Source organism: Chroicocephalus ridibundus, unplaced genomic scaffold, assembly GCF_963924245.1.
Source record: "Chroicocephalus ridibundus unplaced genomic scaffold, bChrRid1.1 SCAFFOLD_26, whole genome shotgun sequence".
In the NCBI taxonomy this organism is placed as follows: Eukaryota; Metazoa; Chordata; class Aves; order Charadriiformes; family Laridae; genus Chroicocephalus; species Chroicocephalus ridibundus.
In genome coordinates this window covers 2908693-2934700 of record NW_026961775.1, presented here as the reverse complement: position 1 = coordinate 2934700, position 26008 = coordinate 2908693, and the positions used below count along the sequence as shown (strand labels likewise).

The following is a 26008-nucleotide window of genomic DNA, read 5'->3' as shown; positions in this document are numbered from 1 at the left end:
ACATGAACAGGTTCCAATGTCCTTTTTGCCCTTTCCTCACAATGCACCGCCGAAGCATCTCCCGTCATATTGAAAATATCCACCTGTCTGGGAAGACAACTGTATACAAATGCGATGAATGCCCTTTCACCTGTAAAAGTTCGTTAAAGCTTGGAGCTCATAGGCAATGTCATGCAGGTACAACATCAGACTGGGACACTGTGAATTCTCAGGGTGAAAACATTGTCTCCTCTTTGAATGACAACACGGTTTCTTATGAAAATGTAAATATAAACAGAAGGAAGTCAGCTGGGATGATGGAAACAGTGCAGCAGCAACAGCAGCAGTTGCCTCAATCCCATTCACAGCATCCTTATAAGTGCACAATGTGTAACTATCCTACCACTACTTTGAAAGGCCTCAGAGTTCATCAGCAGCACAAGCACTCATTTTGTGACAACTTACCCAAATACAATGGATTGCCATCCAACATGCCACAAGAGAGTGAGGCAGATGCTCTCACCTCTGTCAGCACAGTGAAGAAAAGCCAGACCTCAATTCTTGGTCTCTCGTCTAAAACTAACTTTGTTGCTAAGGTTGCTCGGAAGGTGTCAAATGACTGCCCTTTGGATCTCTCACCAGTGAAGAAAAGAACTAGAATTGATGAAATAGCAAGCAACCTGCAAAGCAAAATAAACCAAAACAAACAGCAGGAAGATGCTGTGATTAACGTAGAGGATGATGAGGAAGAGGAGGAAGATGAGGTGGAGATAGAAGTGGAATTAGACAGAGAAGAAGAACAAACAGAACCAGTGGTGGAGGTTTCTAGTTCTTATGCACCCCAGCAAATGTGGGGGAGAGAGACTAATGATTCCCAGAAGGATGCAAACTTCAGAAACGTGCATCACGATTATAATTCCACCAATGGAGCAGAGATCGAGCTCACTTTATCTGAAGATGAGGAAGATTATTTTTCTTCCATTAACATGAAAGATCGACAGAGTCCTAATGCCTCTGTTCTGGGAAGCCAGCCAAATATGTATGGCCCTGATCAGAACAATGAAAATGGGGAGATTAACGACTCTGGCAGGCTTTACTATTGTAAACACTGTGATTTTAGCAACAAATCTGCCAGGAGTGTTAGCATCCACTACCAACGGATGCACCCCTACATAAAATTCAGCTTTAGGTGTATCTTGGATCCCAATGATCACAGTGCAGTATACAGATGCCTTGAGTGTTATATTGACTATACGAACTTTGAAGATCTACAGCAACACTATGAAGAGCATCACCCTGAAGCTATGAATGTATTGAACTCTGATCACTCTGATCTGATCTACCGCTGTCGCTTCTGTTCTTACACTAGCCCAAATGTTAGAAGCCTGATGCCGCATTACCAAAGAATGCACCCAACAGTGAAAATTAACAATGCAATGATATTTTCAAGCTATGTTGTTGAGCAGCAAGAGGGGCTAAACACAAAGTCTCAGACACTGAGAGAGATCTTGAATTCTGCTCCAAAAACTATGGCAACATCCACCCCCATGGCTCATGGGACTACCGTGCCAGCAAGTTTTAACAAAAGTGCCACAAAGAGTTTTAGTCCTGAATGTGAAAATCAGAAGGCACCTTCAGTCAGTTCTGTGGTTGTTTATGACTGTGATGTGTGCTCATTTGCAAGCCCTAACATGCATTCAGTTCTCGTGCATTACCAGAAAAAACACCCTGAAGAAAAAGCATCGTATTTCAGAATTCAGAAGACCATGCATATAGCTTCTGTTGACAGAGGCTCTGCCCTGGCTCAAATGTCTTTTGATATGGGGGTGTCTGTCTCCTCAAAACTGTCAAATTTGACTTCTCAACCTCCACCTCCCCCACCACTGCCCCCAGACCTTGCTCTTGAACTCTACTATTGCAAACACTGTTCATACAGCAACCGTTCAGTTGTGGGAGTGCTTGTCCACTACCAGAAAAGGCATCCAGAAATAAAGGTCACTGCCAAGTACATCAGACAGGCACCCCCTACTGCGGCAATGATGAAGACTGGCGAGCTGCCACCTGGGATTCAGAAACTGCCAATGTCAGTGCAGCAGTTGAGATGTGGCAGTTTTGAGAGCTCCGTGAATCCCCTTGAAAATGAAATGTTCTTCTGCCAGCACTGCGATTATGGAAACCGGACCGTGAAAGGTGTGCTCATTCATTATCAAAAGAAGCATCGTGATTTCAAAGCCAACGCAGATGTGATTAGGCAGCATACAGCCACCATTAGAAGCCTTTGTCATCATAACCAGAGGAAATCATCTGGCAGCCTGCCTGCTCACACCTCCAGCACTGAACAGGACAAGACAAAGCTGAGAGCCCTCAAATGCAGGCAGTGTAGCTACACATCACCTTACTTCTATGCATTGAGGAAGCATATTAAGAAAGACCACCCGAATCTGAAGGCAACGGTCACATCCATTCTGAGATGGGCATTTTTGGATGGCTTGATAGAAGCTGGTTATCACTGTGAATGGTGCATTTATTCACATGAAGAACCGAGTGGTTTGCTTGTGCATTACCAAAGGAGACATCCTGAACATTATGTTGACTATACATATATGGCAACTAAACTCTGGGCAGGTCCAGATCCTTCCCCTCCTACTCTAGTGATGCTAACAGAGGCAAAGACCTATAAATGCAGAGAGTGCATTTTTGAAGCATCTTCCATTTGGGATATTACTAATCACTACCAGGCTTTTCAGCCTTGGGCTATGAATGGGGATGAATCTGTATTGTTAGATATCATTAAGGAGAAAGATGCTGCTGAGAAAATTGGCACACAGCTTGATGAAGTTAGGGCCAGGATTAATTCTGAAAACCAGGTAACATCACAGATGGACCAGGATGTGGAGAACCCCAGCCTTTCCCAGGAAAAAACTGTTCAGCTGACTTCTGCAAACCCTGCCATCTCCTCCACTCCATATCAGTGTACGGTTTGCCAGTCTGAGTACAATAACTTGCATGGCCTCCTGACACATTATGGCAAAAAGCATCCTGGCATGAAAGTGAAAGCTGCTGACTTTGCACAGGACATAGACATTAATCCAGGGGCTGTGTACAAGTGCAGACATTGCCCATACATTAACACACGCATTCATGGTGTCCTTACACATTACCAGAAACGGCACCCATCAGTAAAAGTCACTGCTGAAGATTTTGTGCATGATGTGGAACAGTCGGACGACATCTCACAGAATGACATAGAAGAGACGAGTAGGATTTTCAAGCAAGGGTATGGTGCATACCGGTGCAAACTATGCCCTTACACCCACGGCACACTGGAGAAGCTCAAAATTCACTATGAGAAATACCATAATCAGCCTGAATTTGATGTTTTTGCTCAGTCACCACCAAAAGTGTCTGCCTCAGTGGAGCCAGACATGGTAACTGAAATCAAGGCCTCCCCAGAAATTGCTGCTCATGGTGTTGGAGAAGTCTCTGTCTCAGCACCTCATTTCTCCAGTTCTCACTTAATGTCTCACACAGTGTTCCAGTGTCAGCTCTGCAAGTACTTCTGTTCTACCCGGAAAGGGATAGCCAGGCACTACCGCATTAAACGTTCGGGCACAACCAGAAGGCAAGAACAACCTCTTCAAATGTGCTTTGTGTTCCTACACCAATCCTATCCGCAAAGGGCTTGCAGCACACTACCAGAAAAGGCATGACATTGATGCTTACTACACTCATTGTTTAGCAGCCTCCAGAACAGTAAGCGACAAACCCAATAAAGTTATCATTTCATCTCCTCCCAAAGATGACATTCCTCAGTTAAGTGAGGAGCTGAGGAGGGCTGTGGAAAAGAAGAAATGCTCACTTTGTTCCTTTCAATCTTTTAGCAAAAAAGGTATTGTGTCCCACTACATGAAGCGTCACCCTGGTGTTTTCCCTAAGAAGCAGCATGAGAGCAAATTGGGGGGTTACTTCACTGACGTGTATGCTGATGAACATGAAAAGTCAACTCTAGCTGAGAAAAGGAATGGCTTTGAAAAGCCTGAGGTGGAGAGTGAGGCTCAGGAAACTGAGTGGCTTCCCTTCAGATGCATAAAATGTTTCAAGCTATCCTTCAGCACAGCAGAGCTGCTGTGCATGCATTACACTGATCACCACAGCAAGGATTTGAAGAGAGATTTTACCATACTGGGAAGCAGCACCTGCTCTCATAATGCTGTCTACCAGTGCAAGCACTGTGATACTAAATTGCATAGCATGGCAGAGCTGACCTCACACTTGAATAGTCACAATGAAGAATTCCAGAAGCGTGCCAAACGTCAGGAGAGGAGGAAACAGCTTTTGAGCAAGCAGAAATATGCAGATGGTTCTTTTACAGATTTCAAACAAGAGAGGGTAAGGATCTGTGTGTCTGGTCTCCTTCTCTGATTCCTCTCCCCGGGGAGAAAAACAAACCACAAGCTGTGCTTCTATACCCCAAGAGGCTCCTTATTACTAATACCCACTTGCATGTTCTCTTTGACAGACAAATGAACGCAGGTTAATGCGTGACTTAGCGTATCAATGGGCTCTATAAGTCAGTTACATATTCTGATTTCCTTCACAGAACGATAGGGGTTGCAGGGGACCTCTGGAGATCATCTAGTCCAACCCCCCTGCCAGAGCAGGGTCACCTTAGAGCAGGCTGCACAGGAACGCGTCCAGGCAGGTTTTGAATGTCTCCAGAGTTGGAGACTCCACCACCTCTCTGGGCAGCCTGTTCCAGTGCTCTGCCACCCTCAAAGTAAAGAAGTGCCTCCTCATGTTTAGGTGGAACTTCCTATGCTCAAGTTTGTGCCCATTACCCCTTGTCCTGTCCCTGGGCACCACTGAAAAGAGCCTGGCCCCATCCTCCTGACACCCACCCTTTCAGTATTTATAAGTGTTGATAAGATCCCCCCTCATCCGTCTTTTTCCAGAATGAAGAGACCCAAATCCCTCAGCCTTTCTTCATAGGAGAGGTGTTCCAGTCCCCTCATCATCTTGGTAGCCCTTTGCTGCACCCTCTCCAGCAGTTCCCTGTCCTTCTTGAACCGGGGAGCCCAGAACTGGACACAGTACTCCAGATGCAGCCTCACCAAGGCAGAATAGAGGGGGAGGATGACCTCCCTCCACCTGCTTGCCACACTCTTCTTGATGCACCCCAGGATGCCATTGGCCTTCTTGGCCACGAGGGCACATTGCTGGCTCATGGTCATCCTGTTGTCCCCCAGGACTCCCAGGTGTCTTTCCACCGAGCTGCTCTCCAGCAGGTCAGCCCCCAACCTGTCCTGGTGCATGGGGTTATTCCTCCCCAGGTGCAGCACCCTACACTTGCCCTTGTTGAATTTCATAAGGTTTCTCTCCGCCCAACTCTCCAGCCTGTCCAGGTCTCTCTGTATGGCGGCACAGCCTTCTGGTGTGTCAGCCACCCCTCCCCCCAGCTTTGTGTCATCAGCGAACATGCTGAGGGTGCCCTCTATCCCTTCATCCAGGTCATTGATGAATGTATTGAAGAGGACTGGGCCCATTACTGACCTCTGTGGAACACCACTTGTCACTGGCCTCCAACTAGACTCTGTGCCCCTAATCAGTACCCTCTGAGCTCTGTCTTTCAACCAGTTTTCTATCCCCCCCACTGTCCATTCATCTAACCCACACTTCCTAAGCTTCCTTATGAGGATGCTGTGGGAGACCATGTCAAAAGCCTTGCTGAAGTCAAGGCAGACAATATCCACTGCCCTCCCCTCATCTATCCATCCAGTCCTGCCATTGTAGAAGGCTATCAGATTAACCAGACATGATTTCCCCTTGGTGAATCTGTGTTGACTACTTCCAATAGCTTTCTTTTCCTCCACATTCCTTCATTCTCCACCTATTCCTAGGCTCCATGGAAAGCTCTGCTCCTTCCAATTGTTTCCTTCAGGATTTTCCCTATCTTTTTTCCTTCTTCCCACCCTTACGAATGGCTATCTCTATCTGACAGTTATTTATTCTTCTATCGCAATGCTGCTGTTTGCTTTCTCATAGAATCTTTAGCACATTTCCCATTCTACTCCTCATCAATGTACCTTGAAATAACACATCAATTTCCTTCTCAAGCTTATCTATTTCAGTACATTTTCTGATAAAGAACCTGATGTTTATGTGCATCGGTCCAATAACTTCAAGCTTTGGACAAGTGTTCCTGTGAACAGAGGACCAAATTCTGCTACTCTCTTCTGTACCCTTCTCCCCATCTGGAGTAACTCTACTTGCTGTAGAAAAGCATACAACTGGGCAGGGGGGGACCGTGAAAGAACATGTCTTGGTCTTGCAAGTGAAAAATGAACGGTCTTATAGGGGATTACTTTTATGCAGAAACTCAAGGTTTTTCCTGTCTACATCCTGTCCACCTATTGTGAGGGCTTTAATGCAAATTGAGGTTGAAGTTTTGCACAATAGTATGTTGTAGTGGGTTGACCTTGGCTGGATGCCAGGTGCCCACCAAGCTGCTCTATCATTCCCCCTCCTCAGCAGGATGGGGGGGGAGAAAATAAGATGGAAAAAAAGTTGTGGGTCAAGATAAAGGCAGTTTAATAAAGCAAAAGCAAAGGCCACGCCCAGAAGCAAAGGAAAACAAAAGATTTTTTCTCTACTTCCTATCAGCAGGAAACGTCCAGCCGCTTCCCGGGAAGTAGGGCTTCAGTACGTGTAGGGGTTGCTCTGGAAGATAAACATCTAATAACGAATTTCCCCCCCTCCTCCTCCTTTTTCTTAGCTTTTATTTCTGTGCAGACCTCATATGGTATGGAATATCTCTTTGGTCAGTTTGGGTCAGCTGTCCTGGCTTTGTCCCCTCCCAAGATCTTACCCACCCCCAGCCTACTAGCCTTTGGGGGTGGGTGGGTAAGTGGGGAATGTTGGAGAGACAGCCTTGATGCTGTTCCAGCACTGCTCAGCAGTAGATAAAACACTGGTGCGTTATCAACACCTTTCTAGCTGCCAATACAAAGTACGGCACTATGAGGGCTACTATGGGGAAAATTAACTCCATCTCTGCCAGACCCAATGCACATGTTTACACTAAATGCAATTTCCCTTAAGGTGCAAATCTGGTCTGGGTATATTCGTAAAAGTGAGATATTGGAAGCATGTTTTAGTATTACATTAGTATAACTGATTAATACTCACGTGCTTCAATAGGCTTTTGGACACTTGGAAGATGCTTCAAAACTTAAGGAGAGGAAAGTAGTTGGCTACAAATGTAAATTTTGTGTGGAAGTTCATCCAACGCTTCGGGCCATCTGTAATCATCTCCGTAAGCATGTCCAGTATGGGAATGTTTCTTCTGTGTCAGCTGCAGTAAAGGTGAGAATTCTGTGAACCGACAACATTTTTTGTTTGATATTGAGGCCTAACTGAAAGCCCATAGAGGGATCCCATGGAGTCAAATGGGTTTTGGATTAGATATTCTGAACAGTTAAGCATGACATTCTAATCTAATTCTTCAGGTTTCTATAGCACGTTTTGTTTAAGATATTTTGACTTTCTTCTGCTCTTCATCTGGGGCACAAAAACTATTTAGTTCACATTTCTTATTTGTCACAAAGGAATGATATCACAGATGACTGAAAGGCTTGATTTATGATCAGGAGCTTCTCCCTCAGCTGTTCTGGGCTACTTTTCTGCTTTCTTACACTCTTTAAAGTGTGGTTTTTTTTTAATTTTTTTTCTCCAACCCATATGCAGAAGTGAAATTATAGTGCTGCAAACACATATTCAAATAGCCAGCTGATCCAGGGGTCCGATTCAAGTGCTTAATTGTAAATGTGCTGCTGTTTACTCCCTATGCAAGTGGAGACCACCTAGAATGTCTCTGAGGACAGGCTGTGCTCCACAGCCAGCTTTACAGGATATCAGCAGGGGATGTTCAGGTGCGGTAAGGTTGCAGGAACTGGTCATGCAGCTCTCCTTTTCTTGCTGCAGTGAATACTCAGCAAAATCTCATTCTGTAGTCCTTAAAATGTGACTTAAAGCATGCCCATTTCATGATATCAACTATGTGCTGTGTAAAGTAGCTGAGTCCTTCAGAGTCTAAACGGTTCTATCTAAGAGCTTTCATTGTCCTTCCGCTGACCTTCCTTTAGCTGATCCAATACTACTGACAGAACGGGATGCTTCCCTTCTATGAAATGATTACTGCTCTTTTCCAGCTTCTCAAGTAAAGTTTATGTGGGGTCAATACCATCTTTTGAGCAAGTAGATACTAAACAGCAGGGAACAAAAACTAAAATCCAAGGCCCAAAAAACATGATATAAATATACTTTTCAGTTTTAATGTTGCTGCAAAATGTGTGCTATGCTAATTAACACTTAGGAAAGGGACCAAGAGATGGGTTGTTTCTTTTTTAATGTATATATATGTATATATAACTAAAGACTAGGCTCTCTTTATACAGAAAGTCATTAGTGTAGTATGGTAGGGATACCTTTAGAAAGTAAATGCAGTGGGAAACCTAGATATTAAAATTAATACATAGGAGAGACTGAGGGGCAGAAGGGAGAGAGAATTGATGGCTTTGGGGGGGTGTGTTTTTTAGCAGGAAGCTGAAGATTCTTCAAGCACAACTTTGGAGGGTTTTGAGGGAGCCAAAGACCCTGGCACTGTGGAATTTACAGAAGCTGAATCTGGAGCATCCTTGGAAGATGAAACCAGGCCTGGGGGCTACCACTGCAGCCAGTGTGACCGGGTTTTGATGTCTATGCAGGGTCTGCGATCTCATGAGAGGAGTCACTTGGCTCTGGCCATGTTTACCCGGGAAGACAAGTACAGCTGCCAGTATTGTTCCTTTGTCTCTGCTTTCAGGCACAAGTAAGTTATGGTTTGTTTTCAACAGAAGTGCAGACTAGCACGACTGGTTTTTATGTTGGTTGACATTGAAGGAGAGCACACTCAATTTGATTTCAAGACGTGTTTTTCTCTTTCTCAGGATTTAGGTATTTTCTATGCCCCCAAACTTTTTACTATTGCCCATGACTATAAAAAGTCCCATTTTTATATCTTCTTGGATTCAAGTTCTCTTTTTGTTGTGTGTAGGGCAAATACACACCAAGCAAAAGATGCCCACCACTTATGCAGTCCTGTCAAATGCATGAAATTAAAAAAAAACATAAAGAGGAAAAAGTATTTTTCACTAGCCTTTCATGTAACTACCTTATTTTTAAAGAGTAGAGAGATTTCATTTCTAGTGTTGAACAGTTATCACAAACCAATCTTAAAGTTAGATCTTTTTTCTTATTTGTGTTGTGCAATTTTAGTCTATGAACATAGTCTTCACATCCGTGTGGTATACTTGGAATGGGTTGAGGAAATCACCCCTTACCTCCTGTGACCCATGAAAAACACATGGTCATAATAAATAATCACGTTCCTCATGACTTATTTCTTTGCCTACAGCTAGGAAGCTTTAGAATTCTTTTAATCATATTTATTCATGGCTTGCCATAAAGAAATGAGGTTTGTTGGATTTTTTTTTTTACTGACATCCCAGACTGCCATATTTCTGTAGCTTCTGGGAGGGGGAGAACTGTCCCGTTCCCCCATCCTGTGTCCATCCCCCTTCCCCCCAAAGAAGAGAGATCCAGGTGCATGTTTAACATAGGCATTGATAGCACTGTCACCCTTAAATTGTGTGAAGTTGTTACTGTTCTATAATTAAAAGTATGTGGGAAAGAAAGCATGATATAAGAAATATTTATAAACCCTTGTGTTAGAAAAGCAGCATTTCTGTCAATATCACAGCATGGTTCCTGTGTGGGTGAGCAGCAGGGCATAATAGTCCAAGGGCTGGGCAGGACATGGCAGTCGCATTAACATCCTGGATCTGAGCTGCTGGCAAGCACCAAACCTCCCTGTACAGCAGGTCAGGTCGGCATCTCCCCTGCAGAAGGGAGTCTCCCGCTACTATCACTCACCACTTCCCCCTGGTACTGTTGCATGGTTCAGGCGCAGCCAGCTCTGATGCTTCATTGGACAAAGCTCCCATCCCCTCATCTGCAACCAGATGCAGAACTGTGGAACCTATTCTGTAGTTGCAGATCTTCTGGTGAAGCAGGAGCTGTCCTCCCAGTGCCAGATATCACAAACTTCCAGCCTTTAACATCTTGGTAGTCTCCATTTCCCAACCTGGTAAACACAGATGTTGGCTGCCCCTCCTTCAGTAGAATTGGGAGTTTAGGCTCCTGTCTCTGCAGGATCTCTGAGAAGATCCTGTTAATCTTTTTCTCATTATCTCTGATGTTGTGCAGTTGTCTGACCTTCTGCAGCTCCTTTAACCTGGTAACACAGCTCCTCAACCAGTGCACACCTCCTGTAGGCAAGGAGACAGTTTTCCTCTGTTCCATTCGCAGTGAGAAGCCTCAGACATTCCCTGTAGTCCCAGATAGAATAGAATAGAATAGAATAGAATAGAATAGAATAGAATAGAATAGAATAGAATAGAATAGAATAGAATAGAATAGAATAGTTCAGTTCAGTTCAGTTCAGTTCAGTTCAGTTCAGTTCCGTTGGAAGGGACCTACAACAATCATCTAATCCTACTGCCTGACCACTTCAGGGATAACCAAAAGTTAAAGCATATTATTAAGGGCATTGCCCATATGCCTTTTAAACACTGACAGGCATGGTGCATCAGCCATCTCTCTAGGAAGCTTGTTCCAGTGTTTGACCGCTCTCTCAGTAAAGAAATGTTTCCTAATGTCAAGTCTGAACCTCCCCTGATGCAGCTTTGAACCATTCCCACACATCCTGTCCCTGGATCCCAGGGAGAAGAGATCAACACCTCCCTCTCCACTTTCCCTCCTCAGGAAGCTGTAGAGAGCAATGAGATCAACCCTCAGCCTCCTTTTCTCCAAACTAGACAAACCCAGAGTCCTTAGCCACTCCTCATAGGACATTCCTTCCAGCCCTTTCACCAGCTTGGTTGCTCTCCTCTGGATGCATTCAAGGACCTTCACATCCTACTTAAATTGTGGGGCCCAGAACTGCACACAGTACTCAAGGTGAGGCCGCACCAATGCTGAATACAGCGGGCTAATCACCTCTTTTGAGTGGCTGGTTATGCTGTGTTGCACCCCAGGATGCAGTTTGCCCTCTTGGCTGCCAGGGCACACTGCTGACTCGAGCCTACTGTCGACCAGCACCCCCAGAACCCTTTCTGCAGGGCTGCTCTCCAGCCACTCCTCTCCCAATTTATACTTATGTCCGGCATTACTCCATCCCGGTGCAGAATCTGTCATTTTGACTTGTTAAATTTCATGCTGTTGATGATGATTGTCCAATGCTCCAATCTACCCAGATCCCTCTGCAAGGCCTCTCATCTCTCGAGAGAGTCAACAACACCTCCCAGGTTGGTATCATCAGCAAACTTGCTAATGGTGCATTTAACTCCTGCATCCAGATCACTGATAAAAATATTGAAAAGAACTGGCCCTAGAACTGAGCCCTGAGGAACGCTGCTGGCGACCAGTCACCAGCCAGATGTAACCCCATTAACTAAAACCCTTTGAGCCCCGCCATTCAGCCAGTTCTTTACTCAGCGCACCGTGTGCCTGCTCACAGTTGGACAACTTGTCCAGAAGGATGCTGTGAGGGACAGTATCAAAAGCCTTACTAAAATCCAGAAAAACTACATCCATCGCCTTCCCTTCATCCACTAGGCGGGTGACCTTATCATGGAAGGATATCAAATTAGTTAGATAGGACTTTCCCTTCGTGAACCCATGTTGACTGTGCCTTATACATTGTCCTTTAAATGCCTTTCAATAGTACCCCGTATAATCTTCTCCATAATTTTTCCAGGAACTGAGGTTAGACGAACAGATCTGTAGTTTCCTGGGTTTTCCCTCATGCCCTTCTCGAAATTGGAGTAACATTGGTCCAGCCAGTGGGGACCTCCCCAGGAGAAGGAAAAAAAAAACCTCGTATGTTGAGATAAAGAGTTAGAACAATAACAGAAAACAAAAATAACAATAACTAATAATAATGACACAGGTCACTCTCACCGCCTGGTGAACTGGCACCATCCTGAACAGTGATTGTGGATTTCCTCCCCCCCCAGCCAACCCCCATTTATATACCGAGCATGATGTCTATAGTATGGAATATTCCTGTTGGCCATTCTATTGTTCTATCTATGTTCCTTCTCAAGAGCTGAAAAGAGTCCTTGAAAAGTATAAAACATCGCTTGGCAACAACTAAAACTATATGCATTACTGACATTCTTTTCACAGCAATCACTATAAAGAAAATTAACTTTCCCAGCCTGAAACCAGGATAGTTCCACGAGGAGTTCCCTGTTCAGCCAAGCTGGTCTTCTGCCCTGCTTGACTTTTGACACAATGGGATTGCCTGCTCCTGTGCTTCTGAAAGGTGGTTCTTAAAAACTGACCACTCTCATGGACACCTAAGCCCTCAAAAGCAGACCCCCAGGGGACACTGCTAAGTAGCTCCCTGAATAGCTTAAAGTTTACTCTCCTGAAATCCAGGGTAGCAACTCTGCTGACCTTTTTTCTCATTACACTGAAAATTTTAAACTCAACCATTTTGTGATCACTGTGGCCAAGACTAGGCCAAGACCTACTATCCGCATCTCCTATGAGTCCTTCTCTATTCAGAATTAACAAGTCTATGAGGGCATCTTTCCTAGTTGGCTCACTGAGTACTTGTGACAAGAAGGTATCTTCCACAAACTTCAGGAATTTCCCAGACTTGCTCATCACAGCAGTATGGCATTCCCAGTTGATGTCTGAGAAGTTGAAATCTCCCACAAGGACCAGGGTTACTGATCCAGAGATTTCTCTTAATTGCCTATAGAATAACTCATCAGTGCTTACATCCTGGCTGGGCGATCAGTATTAGACACCCACTACATCATCTCTTTTGTTTTCCATCCCCCTAATGCTCACCCAGAGGCTCTCAACCACATCATCCCTAACTGTACAGTCTGTACAGCCAAACCTCTCCCTCATATAGTGCGACACCTCCATCTTGCCTGCCCTGCCTATCCCTCCTGGACAGCCTGTAGACCTCCATTCCAGCACTCCAGTCATGGAACTCATTCTGCCAAGTCTCACTAATATCAATGACATAGGTCTGGGAACAGACCAATGCTTCCAGTTCATCCTGTTTGTTTCTCATACTGCGTGCATTGGTGTACAAGCATTTCAGATGTACTCTTAAACCCTCAGCACTCCCTGGAGCAGTGTAAATGTTCCTATTAGCATTGCCACCCTCAGATGATACCATGCCAACCCTTGGCTTACCTTCAGCTCTCTTGATGGTATCCCCTTCCCCCATCAATTCTAGTTTAAAATCCTCTCAATCGGTCCTGCCAGCTTATGAGCAACGAAGTATTTCCCCCATCAGGACAGGTGGATCCCGTCAGGCCCCAGTGTACCTTGTGTCTCACAGACTCTTCCATGGTTATAAAAACCAAAGTTCTGGTGGAGGCACCATTCCTGGAGCCACATATTGATGTCTTGGGCATGCCTGTTTCTTCCATTGACTCTCCCCATTACTGGGAGGATTGAGGAAAACACTAGCTGTGCTGAATCTTTTAGTATTCTTCCCAGGGCCCTGAGATCTCTTTTGATTGACCGTGGCCTTCTTGTTCCTGTGTCATTAGTACCCACATGAAAGAGCAGGAGTAAGTAATAGTCTGAAGGCTGTACTAAGCTCATCGGTCATCTGGGTACATCCCTGATTCAGGCCCCAGGAAGGCAGCAAATTTCCCTCAGAAGAGGATCTAGTCTGCAAATGGGTGCCTCCATTCCACTCAGGAGAGAGTCACCGATGACCATAACTCGCCGTTGTTTTTTTCTCAGCACTGGTCTTAATGCAGGTCTTGATGTGAGGGGATTGGTTGATCTGACCTTGATGAGAGTATTTGCACAGATTCCTCCTCTTCTATCTCAACATGTCCTTCCTCTACCATACCCAGACACTCATACCTATTCTGTAAAGGTAGCTGAGAGGGTAAGAAGGGGTTCCTCTTACAGTTCCATGCAGTAACTTGCAACATGGAAAGCTGCATCCTTCCTCAGGAGCTCTTTGAGTACAAGCTTCTGATGTGCCAGGGGTAGTTGTTACAGTTGGTGCTGAGTTTGAGATATGCACTGTATACATCTTTGGTAATCTGTTTTAGTTTTATACCATCTATTTAAAATGTGGGGTTTTTTTAATGAAATACTGACCACAAATGTTTAGCCTCTCTTATTTAGGAGACATACTGGTACTCCGGAGAAATGGGGAAAAAATTATCTTACCACAAACTCCCTGTTAGATTTATGATAATATTATGTTTCTATGAAGTAGCCTTGAAATGGGATATATGGTCTAGTTTTTGGTTTTGCTATCATTAGATCTTTGAATATACAGACTTTGGTGTTAGCACTGGTAAACAGGGATTTTCTTGGCTCAGGCTCTGTCAGCGTGAGCCTAAAGATCCTGTGAGACCCTCTGTAGTGTGAGGGTCTGGAGTAGGCTCCATTTGATCTAGATCTTGATATTCAGTAGAAAAAAACAGGATAATTTAGATCAATTAATAGGAAATAAAGCTAAAGTATGCCTGGAACTATTAGGATGGTGGTTTGGGGGGGATGATAAATAAACCAACCCTTTCCAAACTTGTCCATACCTTCTTGTTGTTTCACTGCTGCGCGTAAACAGGCTCAGACTACTCTTATATCACAAAGCATTAATATTCCCAAAGAAGAGGCTGTATTGGAAACGTCTCCATCCTGATCTGAAGCTATGGACGTGGGTGATGAATTCTCCCCCCCTTCAATGTCAGGCTTTTTGCTGCTCTGATTTCCCCTGCAGTAAAATAGCATCTGGTCTTTTCCACGTCTTCTTCTGTTGTTGAGCTTCATGCAGGGTTTCACAGTCCATTACATCTGAAACTCTGCCACTTTTTACTCCTAAAATCATTGACTATAGACAGGTTGCTGGTACCTTCCCCCCAGAGTAGGCTATCTAATCTGCTTTTGCTGCTGTAACCAAATGAAGGTAGAGCTAGATAAATATTTTCCTTTCCTTAGGAGGAGAAAAGGGGGCATATTTTCACAAAAGCACTTCACAGAAAAATCCTGTACTATTTTTATTGTTCTGTTTGGGATTTTTCTTGTTTGTTTTTGTTTTTTCCTCAAATAGCCTTTATCCTATAAGCAACTCTCTTGTTAGTCTGGATCGGGTAAAATTTAATTGATAGTAATTTTGCCCTATTGAGTTAAAGTGGCTTGCATTCTGTGTGGTAAAATTGGTTACAGATCTCATTCTTCCTCAGATTAGACTCTGCCTTGTTCTATAAGCAGACCCGTTGGATATAAAGAACCAGCATGAGAAGGATAGCTGAGCCTGGCCTGCTCTTATTTAAAATTTATTTTTGTTACTAGGTTTTTGGCTTGCATCTGAAGGAATAGCTAAAATGATTTACTATTTTGTTTCCTTTTTTTGTCTGTCTTTTGATGTCTGGATCGCCATATGCAGACTCATCATGGGCACCATAAGCCATTCCGTTGCAAGCTCTGTCCATTCAAGTCCTCTTACAATAGCTGCTTGAAAACCCATATACTCAAAGCTCATGCTGGTAAGTCAATCAGTTCCTTGCTCGTGCTCTCCCTTGTCCTCCCTTGATCTCTTTCTCTTGCTGTCAGGCACACATACCTGCTGTTGTGTGCTCCCTCTTGCTCAGCCTCACATGCAGCCATGCTTGTTCTCTCTCTCTCCCTCCCTTGTGGGCAGTCACACGTGCTCTCTGCACTCTCTTGCGTGGTCACAAGCTCTTCTTGTGCGGTTGTACACTCTCCCTCCCTCACGTGTGGTCATGTGCTCCCTCTCACTTTTGTGTGTCCCCTCTCAATCAACCTTGTGCTCTCGCTCTCCTGCTTTCCCTCTCTCCCTCACATGCAGTCATACTCACTCTTCCTCTCTATCTAGGTTGTGATGTCCCTCTCTCACGTGTGGTCTCTGTTTGTCATGTGTTATCCTTCTCTCTTGCTTGCTTGCTCTCATGATTGTGCTTGCTCTCCCTCTTCATATGCAGCTGTACTCCCCATGAGCTGCTGCTTGCTTGCTTCCTCTCACTCTAATAGTCATGTGCTCCCTGGTGCTCAGCCTTGTGCATGGTTGTGCTCACTCTCCCTCTCTAGGTTGTGCGTGCTTTTCCTCTCTTGGGTGTAATGGCACATGCTGTCCCTCAGTCACAAATTCTTTATGTCTGTGGCTCCCTCTCTCACAGACGAGTGCTCTCTCTCACAGACCATTGTATGCTCTCCCTTGTGCACAGTCATGTTTGCTCTCCTTCTCTGGGTCACATTCTCCCTGTATCTCATGTGTGGTTGTGTATGCTCCCTTCCATTCTCTCTGTCTCGCTCTCGGGGGACATGCTTGTTCTCCCTCTCTGTTGCTCCCTCCTGCGCTCCCTTGCGCCTGGTCACCTGCTCTACATTTCTCCAGGTCTGGCTAGGTTTCTCTTCCTTGTGGTTTCTCCCTCTCACGTGCTCCCTACAGCGGTCATGTGTTTGCTGTTGCTAGCTTTCCCTTCCTCTCTTGGTCAAGGTCTTGCACTCTCTTTCTTGGTCATGCACTCTGTTTCTCGCAGTCACATGCTCTCTGTCACATGCTCTCTATCAGTCATATCATCTTCCTCTCTATGTTTAAGAAACGTCTAGATTTGGCACTTCAGGGCATGCTCTGAAGGGCAGAGATTGTAGGTTGTTGGGGTTTTTTTGGTTGGTTTTTTTGTGTGTGTGTGTATGGTTGGACTTGATGATCTCAAAGGTCCTTTCCAACCATGAAGATTCTATGATTCTATGAAGATTCTATGTCTCTGGCATGGTCATGCGCTCTTTCTCTCTTTGTAACACAGCGTCTCAGTCTGTGTTGGTCTTTCTTCCTGTTGCTCTCAGTCTGGGACTCTGCCGTGTGCACTGGCTCATTCTGTCTTGTGTGTGCTGTCGTGCTTTCTGTGTCGTGCTCTCATGCTTGCCCACTCTGGGTCATATGCACTCTTGCTCTTTCTTTAGGTTGTGCACTCTTGCATGCACGCACTCTCCCTCTCAGTGAGTTGCATCCTTGCGCGCTCTCTCTCTCTCCCCTCCCTGCCCTGGGACACGTGCGTGTGCATGTGCTCTCTCTCCCTGGGGCATGCACATGTGTATGCTCTCTCCCTGCATTGCATGTGCCTCTCTCACTGCATTTTGTGCTCCACGGGTTGCACACTCATGCTCTCCCTCTGGGTCTTGCATTCTCTTTCTGGGTTGTGCTCTCTTGGTAATTCATGCTCTCTGGAGTGTGCATTTGCTCTGTGGGTTGCATGCTCTCACACACTCTCTCTGGGTCTTGTGCTCTCTGCCTTGTGTGATCCTCTCTCAATCTGTGTTGCACATGCTCTCTCTGTCTCTTGGTACACTCTTGATTGAGCACTATCTCTGCATTGTGCACTCCTTTGGGCCCTACTCCCTTTGGGCACGCACTCTGTCTCCTGGGGTTTTGTGTGCACTCTTGCATGATCTCTCTGGGTTATGTATGTGCTTATTCTCTGGGCCATTTGAGTTCTTTCTGGGATGTGCACATGCACTTGCTTTTGGTTGTGCATGTGCATTCTCACTCTGGGTCACATATACTCACTCTCTCCCCTGGTCAGGCATGCACGCTCTTGCATGCTCTTGGTCTAGACTGCAATCTCTCTCTTGCTCTGGGCTGTGCATGCTCATGCTCGCTCTCTCTGGGTGGTGGGCATCTGCATAGTCTATCTGGATCATGTACACGCTCATTTTGTCATGCATGCTTTTCTCAGGGTCACGCTCTGGGGCATGCGTCCTCTTTCACTCTCTGGGGCATGCATTCTGCCTTTCTCTGGGTCACATAGCATCACAGAATCATAGAATAGTTTGGATTGGAAGGGACCTTTAAAGGTCATCTAGTCCACATACCACCACCACCCCCCCACAACCCCCCCCCCCCCCCCGCAATGAGATGGGACATCTTCAAGTAGATCAGGGTGCTCAGAGCCCCATCCAACCTGACCTTGAATGTTCCCGGGGATGGGGCATCTACCACCTCTCTGGGCAACCTGTTCCAGTGTTTCACCACCCTCATTGTCTAAATCTACTCTCTTTTAGTTTAAAACCACTAGCACTTGTCCTATCTCAACAGGCCCTGCTAAAAAGTTTGTCCCCATCTTTCCTGTTAGGCCCCCTTTAAATACTGAAAGGCTGCAATAAGGTCTCCCCAGAGCCTTCTCTTCTCCAGGCTGAACAACCCCAACTCTCTCAGCCTGTCCTCATAGCAGAGGTGCTCCAGCCCTCTGATCATTTTTGTGGCCCTCCTCTGGACCTGCTCCAACAGGTCCATGTCTTTTCTGTACTGAGGACTCCAGAGCTGGACGCAGTACTCCAGATAGGGTCTCACCAGAGCGGAGTAGAAGGGCAGAATCACCTCCCTCAACCTGCTGGTCATGCTTCTTTTGATGCAGCCCAGGATACGGTTGGCCTTCTGGGCTGCAAGCGCGCATTGCTGGCTCATGTCCAGCTTTTCATCCACCAGTACCTCCAAGTCCTTCTCAGCAGGGCTGCTCTCCATCCCTTCATCCCCCAGCCTATATTGATACCAGGGGTTGCCCCCACCCAGGTGTAGGACGCAGTTGGCATTGTTGAACCTTATGAGGTTTACACAGGCCCACTTCTCGAGCTTTTCCAGGTCCCTCTGAATGGCACCCTCAGGTGTGTTAACCACACTACTCAGCTTGGTGTCATCTGCAAACTTGCTGAGGGTGCTCTCAATCCCACTGTCTATGTCATTGATGAAGATATTAAACAGTACTGGTCCCAATACGGATCCCCGAGGGACACCACTTGTCACTGATCTCCATCTGGACATTGAGCTGTTGAGCACTACTCTCTGGATGCGACCATCCAGCCAATTCCTCAACCACCGTACAGTTCATCCATCAAATACTTATCTCTCTAATTTACAGAGAAGGATGTTGTGGGGACCGTATCAAAGGCCTTACAGAAGTCCAGATAGATGATAGCCGTAGCTCTCCCCTTGTCCACTGATGTAGTCACTCCGTTGTAGAAAGCCACTAGGTTGGTCAAGCGGGACTTGCCCTTGGTGAAGCCATGCTGGCTGTCTCGAATCTACTCCCTGTCCTCCATGTGCCTTAGCATAGCTTCTAGGAGGATCTGTTCCATGATCTTCCCAGGCACAGAGGTGAGGCTGACAGGGCGGTAGTTCTCAGGGTCCTCCTTTCTCCCCTTTTTAAAAATGGGTACAATGTTTCCCTTTTTCCAGTCACCAGGGTCTTCACCTGACTGCCATGACTTTTCAAATATCATGGAGAGTGGCTTGCCAACTACATCAGCCAATTCCCTCGGGACTCTGGGATGCATTTCATCAGGTCCCATAGACTTGTGTATATTCAGGTTCTTCAGGTGCTTCTCCTACGATGGGAGGGACTTTGCTCCCCCAGTCCCTGCCTTTCAGTCCATCCACTTGAGAGGTGTGGGGAGAGAGGTTGCCAGTGAAGACTGAGGCAAAAAGGTTTTGAATACCTCAGCCTTCTCCTCATCCATTGTTACCAGTTTGCCAGTTTTGTTCCTCAGGGGGGATACACTTTCTTTGACCTTCCTTTTCTGGCTGACATACCTGTAGAAGCCCTTCTTATTATTCTTTGTGTCCCTTGTGAAGTTCAGCTCCAGCTGCACCTTGGCCTTCCGGACCCCATCCCTACATAACTGGGCAGCGTCCCTATACTCTTCCCAGGATACCTGTCCCTGCTTCCACTGCCTGTGCATTTCCTTCTTGACCCTTAGTTTGACCAGCAGGTCTCGACTCAGCCATGCTGGTCTCTTGCCTTCCTTTCCTGATTTCTTACACCTGGGGATTGAGAGCTCTTGCACATTATGCAAAGCATCCTTAAAGATCTGCCAGCTCTGTTCTGCTCCCTTGTCCCTGAGGGCTGTTTCCCAGGGGGGTCCTATTGACTAACTTCTTGAACAGCTGAAAGTTTGCTTTCCTAAAATTCAGGGTCCTGACTTTACTCTTCACCTGATCCATTTTCCTCAGGACTGTGAGCTCCACCAGTGCATGATCACTGCAGCCCAGGCTGCCTCCAGTCTTGACGTCACCGATTAGCTCACTAGCGTTGGTGACCAACAGGTCCAGTATTGCATCCCCTCTGGTAGGACTGTCTATTACCTGGCTTAAGAAGTTATCCTCAATGCACTCCAGGAGTCTCCTGGATTGCCTACAGCCTGGCTGTACCATGCTACTTTTCCAGCAGATGTCAGGGTGGTTGAAGTCCCCCAGCAGGATGAGAGCCTGCGAGCATGATGCCTTCTGGAGCTGGAGTAAGAAGTCTTCATCAATGGCTCCCCTTAATCAGGCGGCCTGTAGTAGACACCAACCACAAGGTTCCTGTTGTTGCCTTGGTCTCTAAGTCTTACCCATAAGCTTTCAACCTGCTCGTGGCTATTCTGAGACAGCTCTTCACACTCATAATTTCTTGATGTAGAGGGCAACGCCTCTGCCCCTCCTTCCTTGCCTGTCCCTTCTGAACAGCCTGTAGCCATCGATAGCCGCACTCCAGTCATGGGATTTGTCCCACCAAATTTCAGTAATGACAACTAGGTCGTAACTTTCCAGCAGCACGGTGGCTTCCAACTCCTCCTGTTTGTTGCCTATGCTGCATGCATTGGTGTAGAGACACTTCAGCTAGGCTGTTGACCGTATCACCTTCTTAGAGGAATGCCCCTTAATTCCTTTGAGGTATTTCACTGGTGTTTTCCTGTCGGTTCCTATTACCTCAGGAGCCCCTGGTTCATCTCCGTAAGACTTCAAGTGTGCTGCAGTGTAGCCAGCACATCTCAGAGCAACAGGATGAGGGCCCTTGCTAGCACCCTGTCCCTCTAAACTTGGTGTGTCATCCCACCGCTTGTCATGGGCAAGCCTGATATTGTATTATAATTATATATTTTGCTTGAGCTCTCCCTCGAGAGAGCGTGCACTCTTGCTCTCTGGGTCAAATGCTCTCTCTTTCTGTGTCATAAGCTTTGGGTTGCATGGACACACTCTTGCTCTCTGGGTCACATTCTTTGGGACCTGTGCGATCTCTTGCTCTTTGGGTCATGTGTGCACTTTGTCTCTGGGTCACACATGTGCGCTCTCTCTCTCTCTCTGGGTTATGCGTTCTATTTGTATCTCTGGCTCAAGATAGATGGTTGCCTGCCTTTCTCTTTATCTCTGGGCCAACCTCTTTCTCATTCTTGTCCTCTCTGACACCCTCTCTGGGTTAATCCCTCTCTGTCTCTTTTTCTCCTCAGATCGACCTTTATCTGTATTTACCTCTAGGTTGCCCCTCCCCTCCTCCCCTCTCGGCATTTCTCTCTTTCTGGGTTGACTTCTGTTGTACCCACTCTCTCTCCCTCTGGGTCACCATCTCTCTCTCCTTTTGGTTCCCCATCCCCTTTTTGACTTGCCTTCTCTCTCCCACCATCCCCCATGCCCCTCATCCCGCTTGGCTGACCTCTTGCTCTCACTTTATCTCTCTTTCTCTCCCTCTCTGTGGGTTACCCTCTCTCTATGGGTTGCCATGCCTCTCCTTTGGGACATCCTCTCACTCTTTCTCTCTGGATCGACCTCTCTGGTGTGCTCTTTGTGTCTCTCTCTCTCGGATACCCTCTTTCTCTCTCTGGGTCTCATTCTGGGTCTACCTGCCCCTGTCTTTTTCTCTCTGGGTTGACCTCTGTGTGTCTTTCTCTCTTGGTTGCCCCACACACACTTCTGGGCTGACATCTCTCTCTCTCCCTCCCCCTCCCTCTCTCTCCTCCCCTCTCCTCCACCCTGTCTCTCTGTGGGTCTCTTGCTTCTTCTCTCTCTGGGTTGCCACACCACCACCCCTGTGTTGTGCTCACTCTCCCTCCCTTTGGTTCATGCCCATCACTTTCTCTCTTCTCCTCTTGACAGACCTCTCTCCCTGTCCCACAATCTCTCTCTTCCTCTGGAACTCCCCCTCTCTCTTTTTCTGGGTTGAGCTGCCCCTCTCTCACTCTTTCTGGGTCGTGCACACTCATTCTCTTTGAGTTGCCCCCTATGTATGGGTGGTCACCTACTCCAGGCAGCGGTCTTTTTTTCTCTCTCTGGATTGCTTTCTCTCTCGCTGGGTCATCCTCACCATCTCTCTCTCTGGGTCAGGCTCTCTTTCTCACCGAGTCATGTGCATTCTCCCTTTCTGGTTTACACTGTCTCTCTCTCTGCGGGTCATGCTCTCTCAGTCACACTAGTGCTCTCTGAATCACACACACACCTGACTCACACACTCTTTCTCTATGGGCCATTTTTTCTCTGTCTGTCACACACACTCTCTCTCTGGGTCAGTCCCCCACCCCCTCCACCCTGCTGAGTTATGCTGTCTCCCCCCTCTAGGTCACGCTCCCCCCCCATGTTCACTCTGTCTCAGTGTCTGTGGGTGACACTCTTGGTCACATTCTCTATCTCTGTGTCACTTTCTCTCTGGGTCATGCGCTGTGTCTTTCTGGGTCACACACTCTCTGTCTCTCTCTCGGTCGCACTCTCTCTCTCTGGGTCACGCTCACTTTATATCTTTCTTTGGGTTACACTCTATCTGGTTCATGCTATCTCCCCCTCTGGGCCATGATTACATTCTCTCTGAGTCACACTTGCTCTCTGTCTCTCTTGGTCACACTCACTTTCTCTGTGTCATACTCTCTGTCTGTGTCATGCACTCTCTCTCTTTGGGTCACATGCTTTCTCTGCCTCTTGGGATCACGTGCTCTTTCTTTCTCCCTCTCTGAGTGTCTCTCTCTTGGGTCACGCGTGGTCTCTGAGTCAGTCACATGTTCTTTCACTGTTTCTTTGTCACGCACACTCTTTCAGAGCACGTGCTCTCTATCTGTCTCACACATAAACTCTGCATTGGGTTCAAGCTGTGTCTTGGTCAGATGCTTGCTCGCTCATTGAGTTCAGAACACTCTCCCTCTTTGTAGCGCTCTCTCTTTCTCTGGGTCTCCCTTTTCCTCATTTGTTTCCAGTAAGTTCTTTAACAATATATCCTATTGTATAATAACCTTGTGGATCTTTTTCATCAGTCTTCCAGTAATACAGTGTTTCTGTGTCTTTCATTTGTTAAAAGTTTTTTTTTCTCTCTCTCTTGTAGATATTCTGTTATTTTATTTATACTTAGAGATGTGCATCATGCCTGTACATTTGTTTAAAGTGCCTTGTCAGTTGCAAAAATCCAGGTGTCTTTCACTCAGTTTCCTCATGCCCATTATCTTTTGGGGAGTGGTCAAACTCCATTTATTATAAAATGCATTCTTGCATAATAGCTAGAACTGTTAAGGGATGTTAGGAGCAGCTGCCTGTTCCAACAGTTCCAGCCCAGAACTTCGTCCTGCCTGGCCACTGGGACTAGTGGCTAGTCCAACTTGAAGTTTGCTAGCGAATACACACACACACCCCCATGCACACTCAGTTTGGGGAAGCCTGGCACCAGGCACATGGGCTGTGATCCACAGTCCCGCTCCAGCCACTGGCACAGAGCCTCTCACTCCCCTCACTCATACCAGTCCCTCCCAGTAGCTGCTTGTCAAGACACACACTATTCCTGCCCCAGTGGCTGGGAAGTTAAGGTGCTGCATGTGTATTGGGGCAATCCCAAACACAAATACAGGCTGGGCAGAGAATGGATTGAGAACAGCCCTGAGGAGAAGGACTTGGGGGTGCTGGTGGACAAGAAGCTCAACATGAGCCGGCAATGCGCGCTCGCAGCCCAGAAAGCCAACCGCATCCTGGGCTGCATCAAAAGAAGTATGGCCAACAGGTCAAGGGAGGTGATTCTACCCCTCTACTCTGCTCTGGTGAGACCCCACCTGGAGTACTGAGTCCAGCTCTGGGACCCCCAACATAAGAAGGACATGGACCTGTTGGAGCAGGTCCAGAGGAGGGCCACAAAGATGATCAGAGGGCTGGAGCACCTTTCCTATGAAGACAGGCTGAGAGAGTTGGGGTTGTTCAGCCTGGAGAAGAGAAGGCTCCGGGGAGACCTTATAGCAGCCTTCCAGTACCTAAAGGGGACTTATAGGAAAGCTGGAGACGGACTTTTTATAAGGGCATGTAGTGATAGGACGAGGGGTAATGGTTTTAAACTGGAAGAAGGGAGATTTAGATGAGATATTAGGAAGAAGTTCTTTACTGTGAGGGTGGTGAGGCACTGAAACATATTGCCCAGGGAAGCTGTGGATCCCTCATCCCTGGAAGTGTTCGAGGCCAGGTTGGATGGGGCTTTGAGCAACCTAGTCTAGTGGGAGGTGTCCCTGTCCATGGCAGGGGGGTTGGAACTGGATGATCTTTAAGGTCCCTTCCAACCCAAACCATTCTATGATTCTGTGTTTTCACTCTGAATCAGACTGTAACCTAGAGTTTTTGCCCAGAGTCTAAATCATCTGGGACATGATGCTTTAGCTACATCTCAGCTGTTGAGATAGTCCCATGGAAAAATTTTGAAGATACACTTATTATTTCAAAATAATAAGATGCAAAACTAGCAGTGGAAAATTTCTTAACTTTTCTGTGAAGTCACACTAATGAAAACTATAGCGTTGCCTCTGAAACCAAATGCATTTTCACAAGGTGCTGTCCACCTGAACTATTCTTGATAAATAGGGAATATATTTACTAGCTGTCTTCTAATTTCTTAATTTATAGTAGTCTTCAATTTTCTTTAATTTCTTATTGTGATTTTATGTTAAAAGTCAACAGGTGCCTGCCAGGAGTCACTTATATTCACCAAATTTTGGGGGTTTATATCTTTTTGTTCCTAGTTCATCCTTTCACATTAATCAGTCCAGCATACACGCTTTATGAAAATCATTTTCTTTATTTTTGTAAACTGATGATACCTCTGTGGCAATGATATTCAGATGCAGAATGCAATCTGAAAAGAAACCGTGTGACATTTTGTTTCACCATTTCAGACTCTGATCCTTTTCAGATACACCAATGTGGGTTTCTAAGAGTCTGTATTTTGTCCCTGTGATTAACATAGGAGTTTTGTGGTGGGTGTGTGTGTGTGGGGGGGTATTTTCATGTAGAATGACTGCTAATCTCTTTATGTGCTTGTTATGACTGGCTGTGATACTTTTTTTTCTCTTGTTCTCTTTTTGTTCACTTATTTTTGATGTTTGAAACAATTCTGTTCTAGAACCTTGTTTGTTAAATTTGTTGAGAAATGGAAAACATTTTTCTGCCTCTCTCATAACCAGAGCTCTCATCCTTCCATTAGTGTTTGTGAATGTTTCACTCTTGTATTAGTTTTGTCATTTTATGTACAACTTGCATGTAGTCAATGTAGCCCTTTTACCTGGAAGCAGCGCTTCCAGAGCAATTACTTGCCACGCATATCACATCACTTACATTGGACATTTCACTTTTTATTTCAGGTGCCTTCATGCTTAACACAGAACAAATCTTGTTTTGGGAATTTGTTTCCTGTTGTATTCTGTCTTTATGACTTGGAATGTATTTGGAACCAAATTCACTATTGTTCATTATTTCTCTTCTTTCACTTCTTTTAATATGCTTTCCCATAGCCCCATAAATACATACTGCTCTTGGTACTGCCATGTCCACTTCTTGTAGTAAACCAACCTTGACTTGGTTACTAGTTCTATGGAGCTCATTTCTGCCTGGAGGCAGGTTTCATATAAGGAAAATGGGATCCTACTCGAATTAAGTGCAGGGGGAGGCAGTGGGCAGTTTGTTTGTTGTTTAGGGTTTTTTTTAATTTTGGGTTTGGTTTTTTTTTTTAAGAACCTTAGTTAACATTTTATAGTTTCCTCCTGTTTTCTTTAGTTATGATTCTGGATGTGTTGCATGGAAAAACACAGAGGACTTCACCCCTGCTTTCCTCCCAAAGAAATTTGGAAATGCTGTTTTCATCCAAGGTTCTGTTTT

At 45.9% G+C, this 26008-nt stretch overlaps 1 protein-coding gene across 1 annotated transcript in view; it reads left to right on the top strand.

Moving 5' to 3' along the window:
- The window catches only part of LOC134509682 (zinc finger protein 462-like), a 52739-nt gene that overhangs the window by 1790 nt on the left and 24941 nt on the right, over positions 1–26008 (top strand). Inside the window, 5 exon segments of the mRNA XM_063322262.1 lie at positions 1–3577; positions 3579–4368; positions 7177–7341; positions 8574–8845; positions 15502–15620. Coding sequence (XP_063178332.1) covers positions 1–3577; positions 3579–4368; positions 7177–7341; positions 8574–8845; positions 15502–15620 — 4923 coding nt within the window.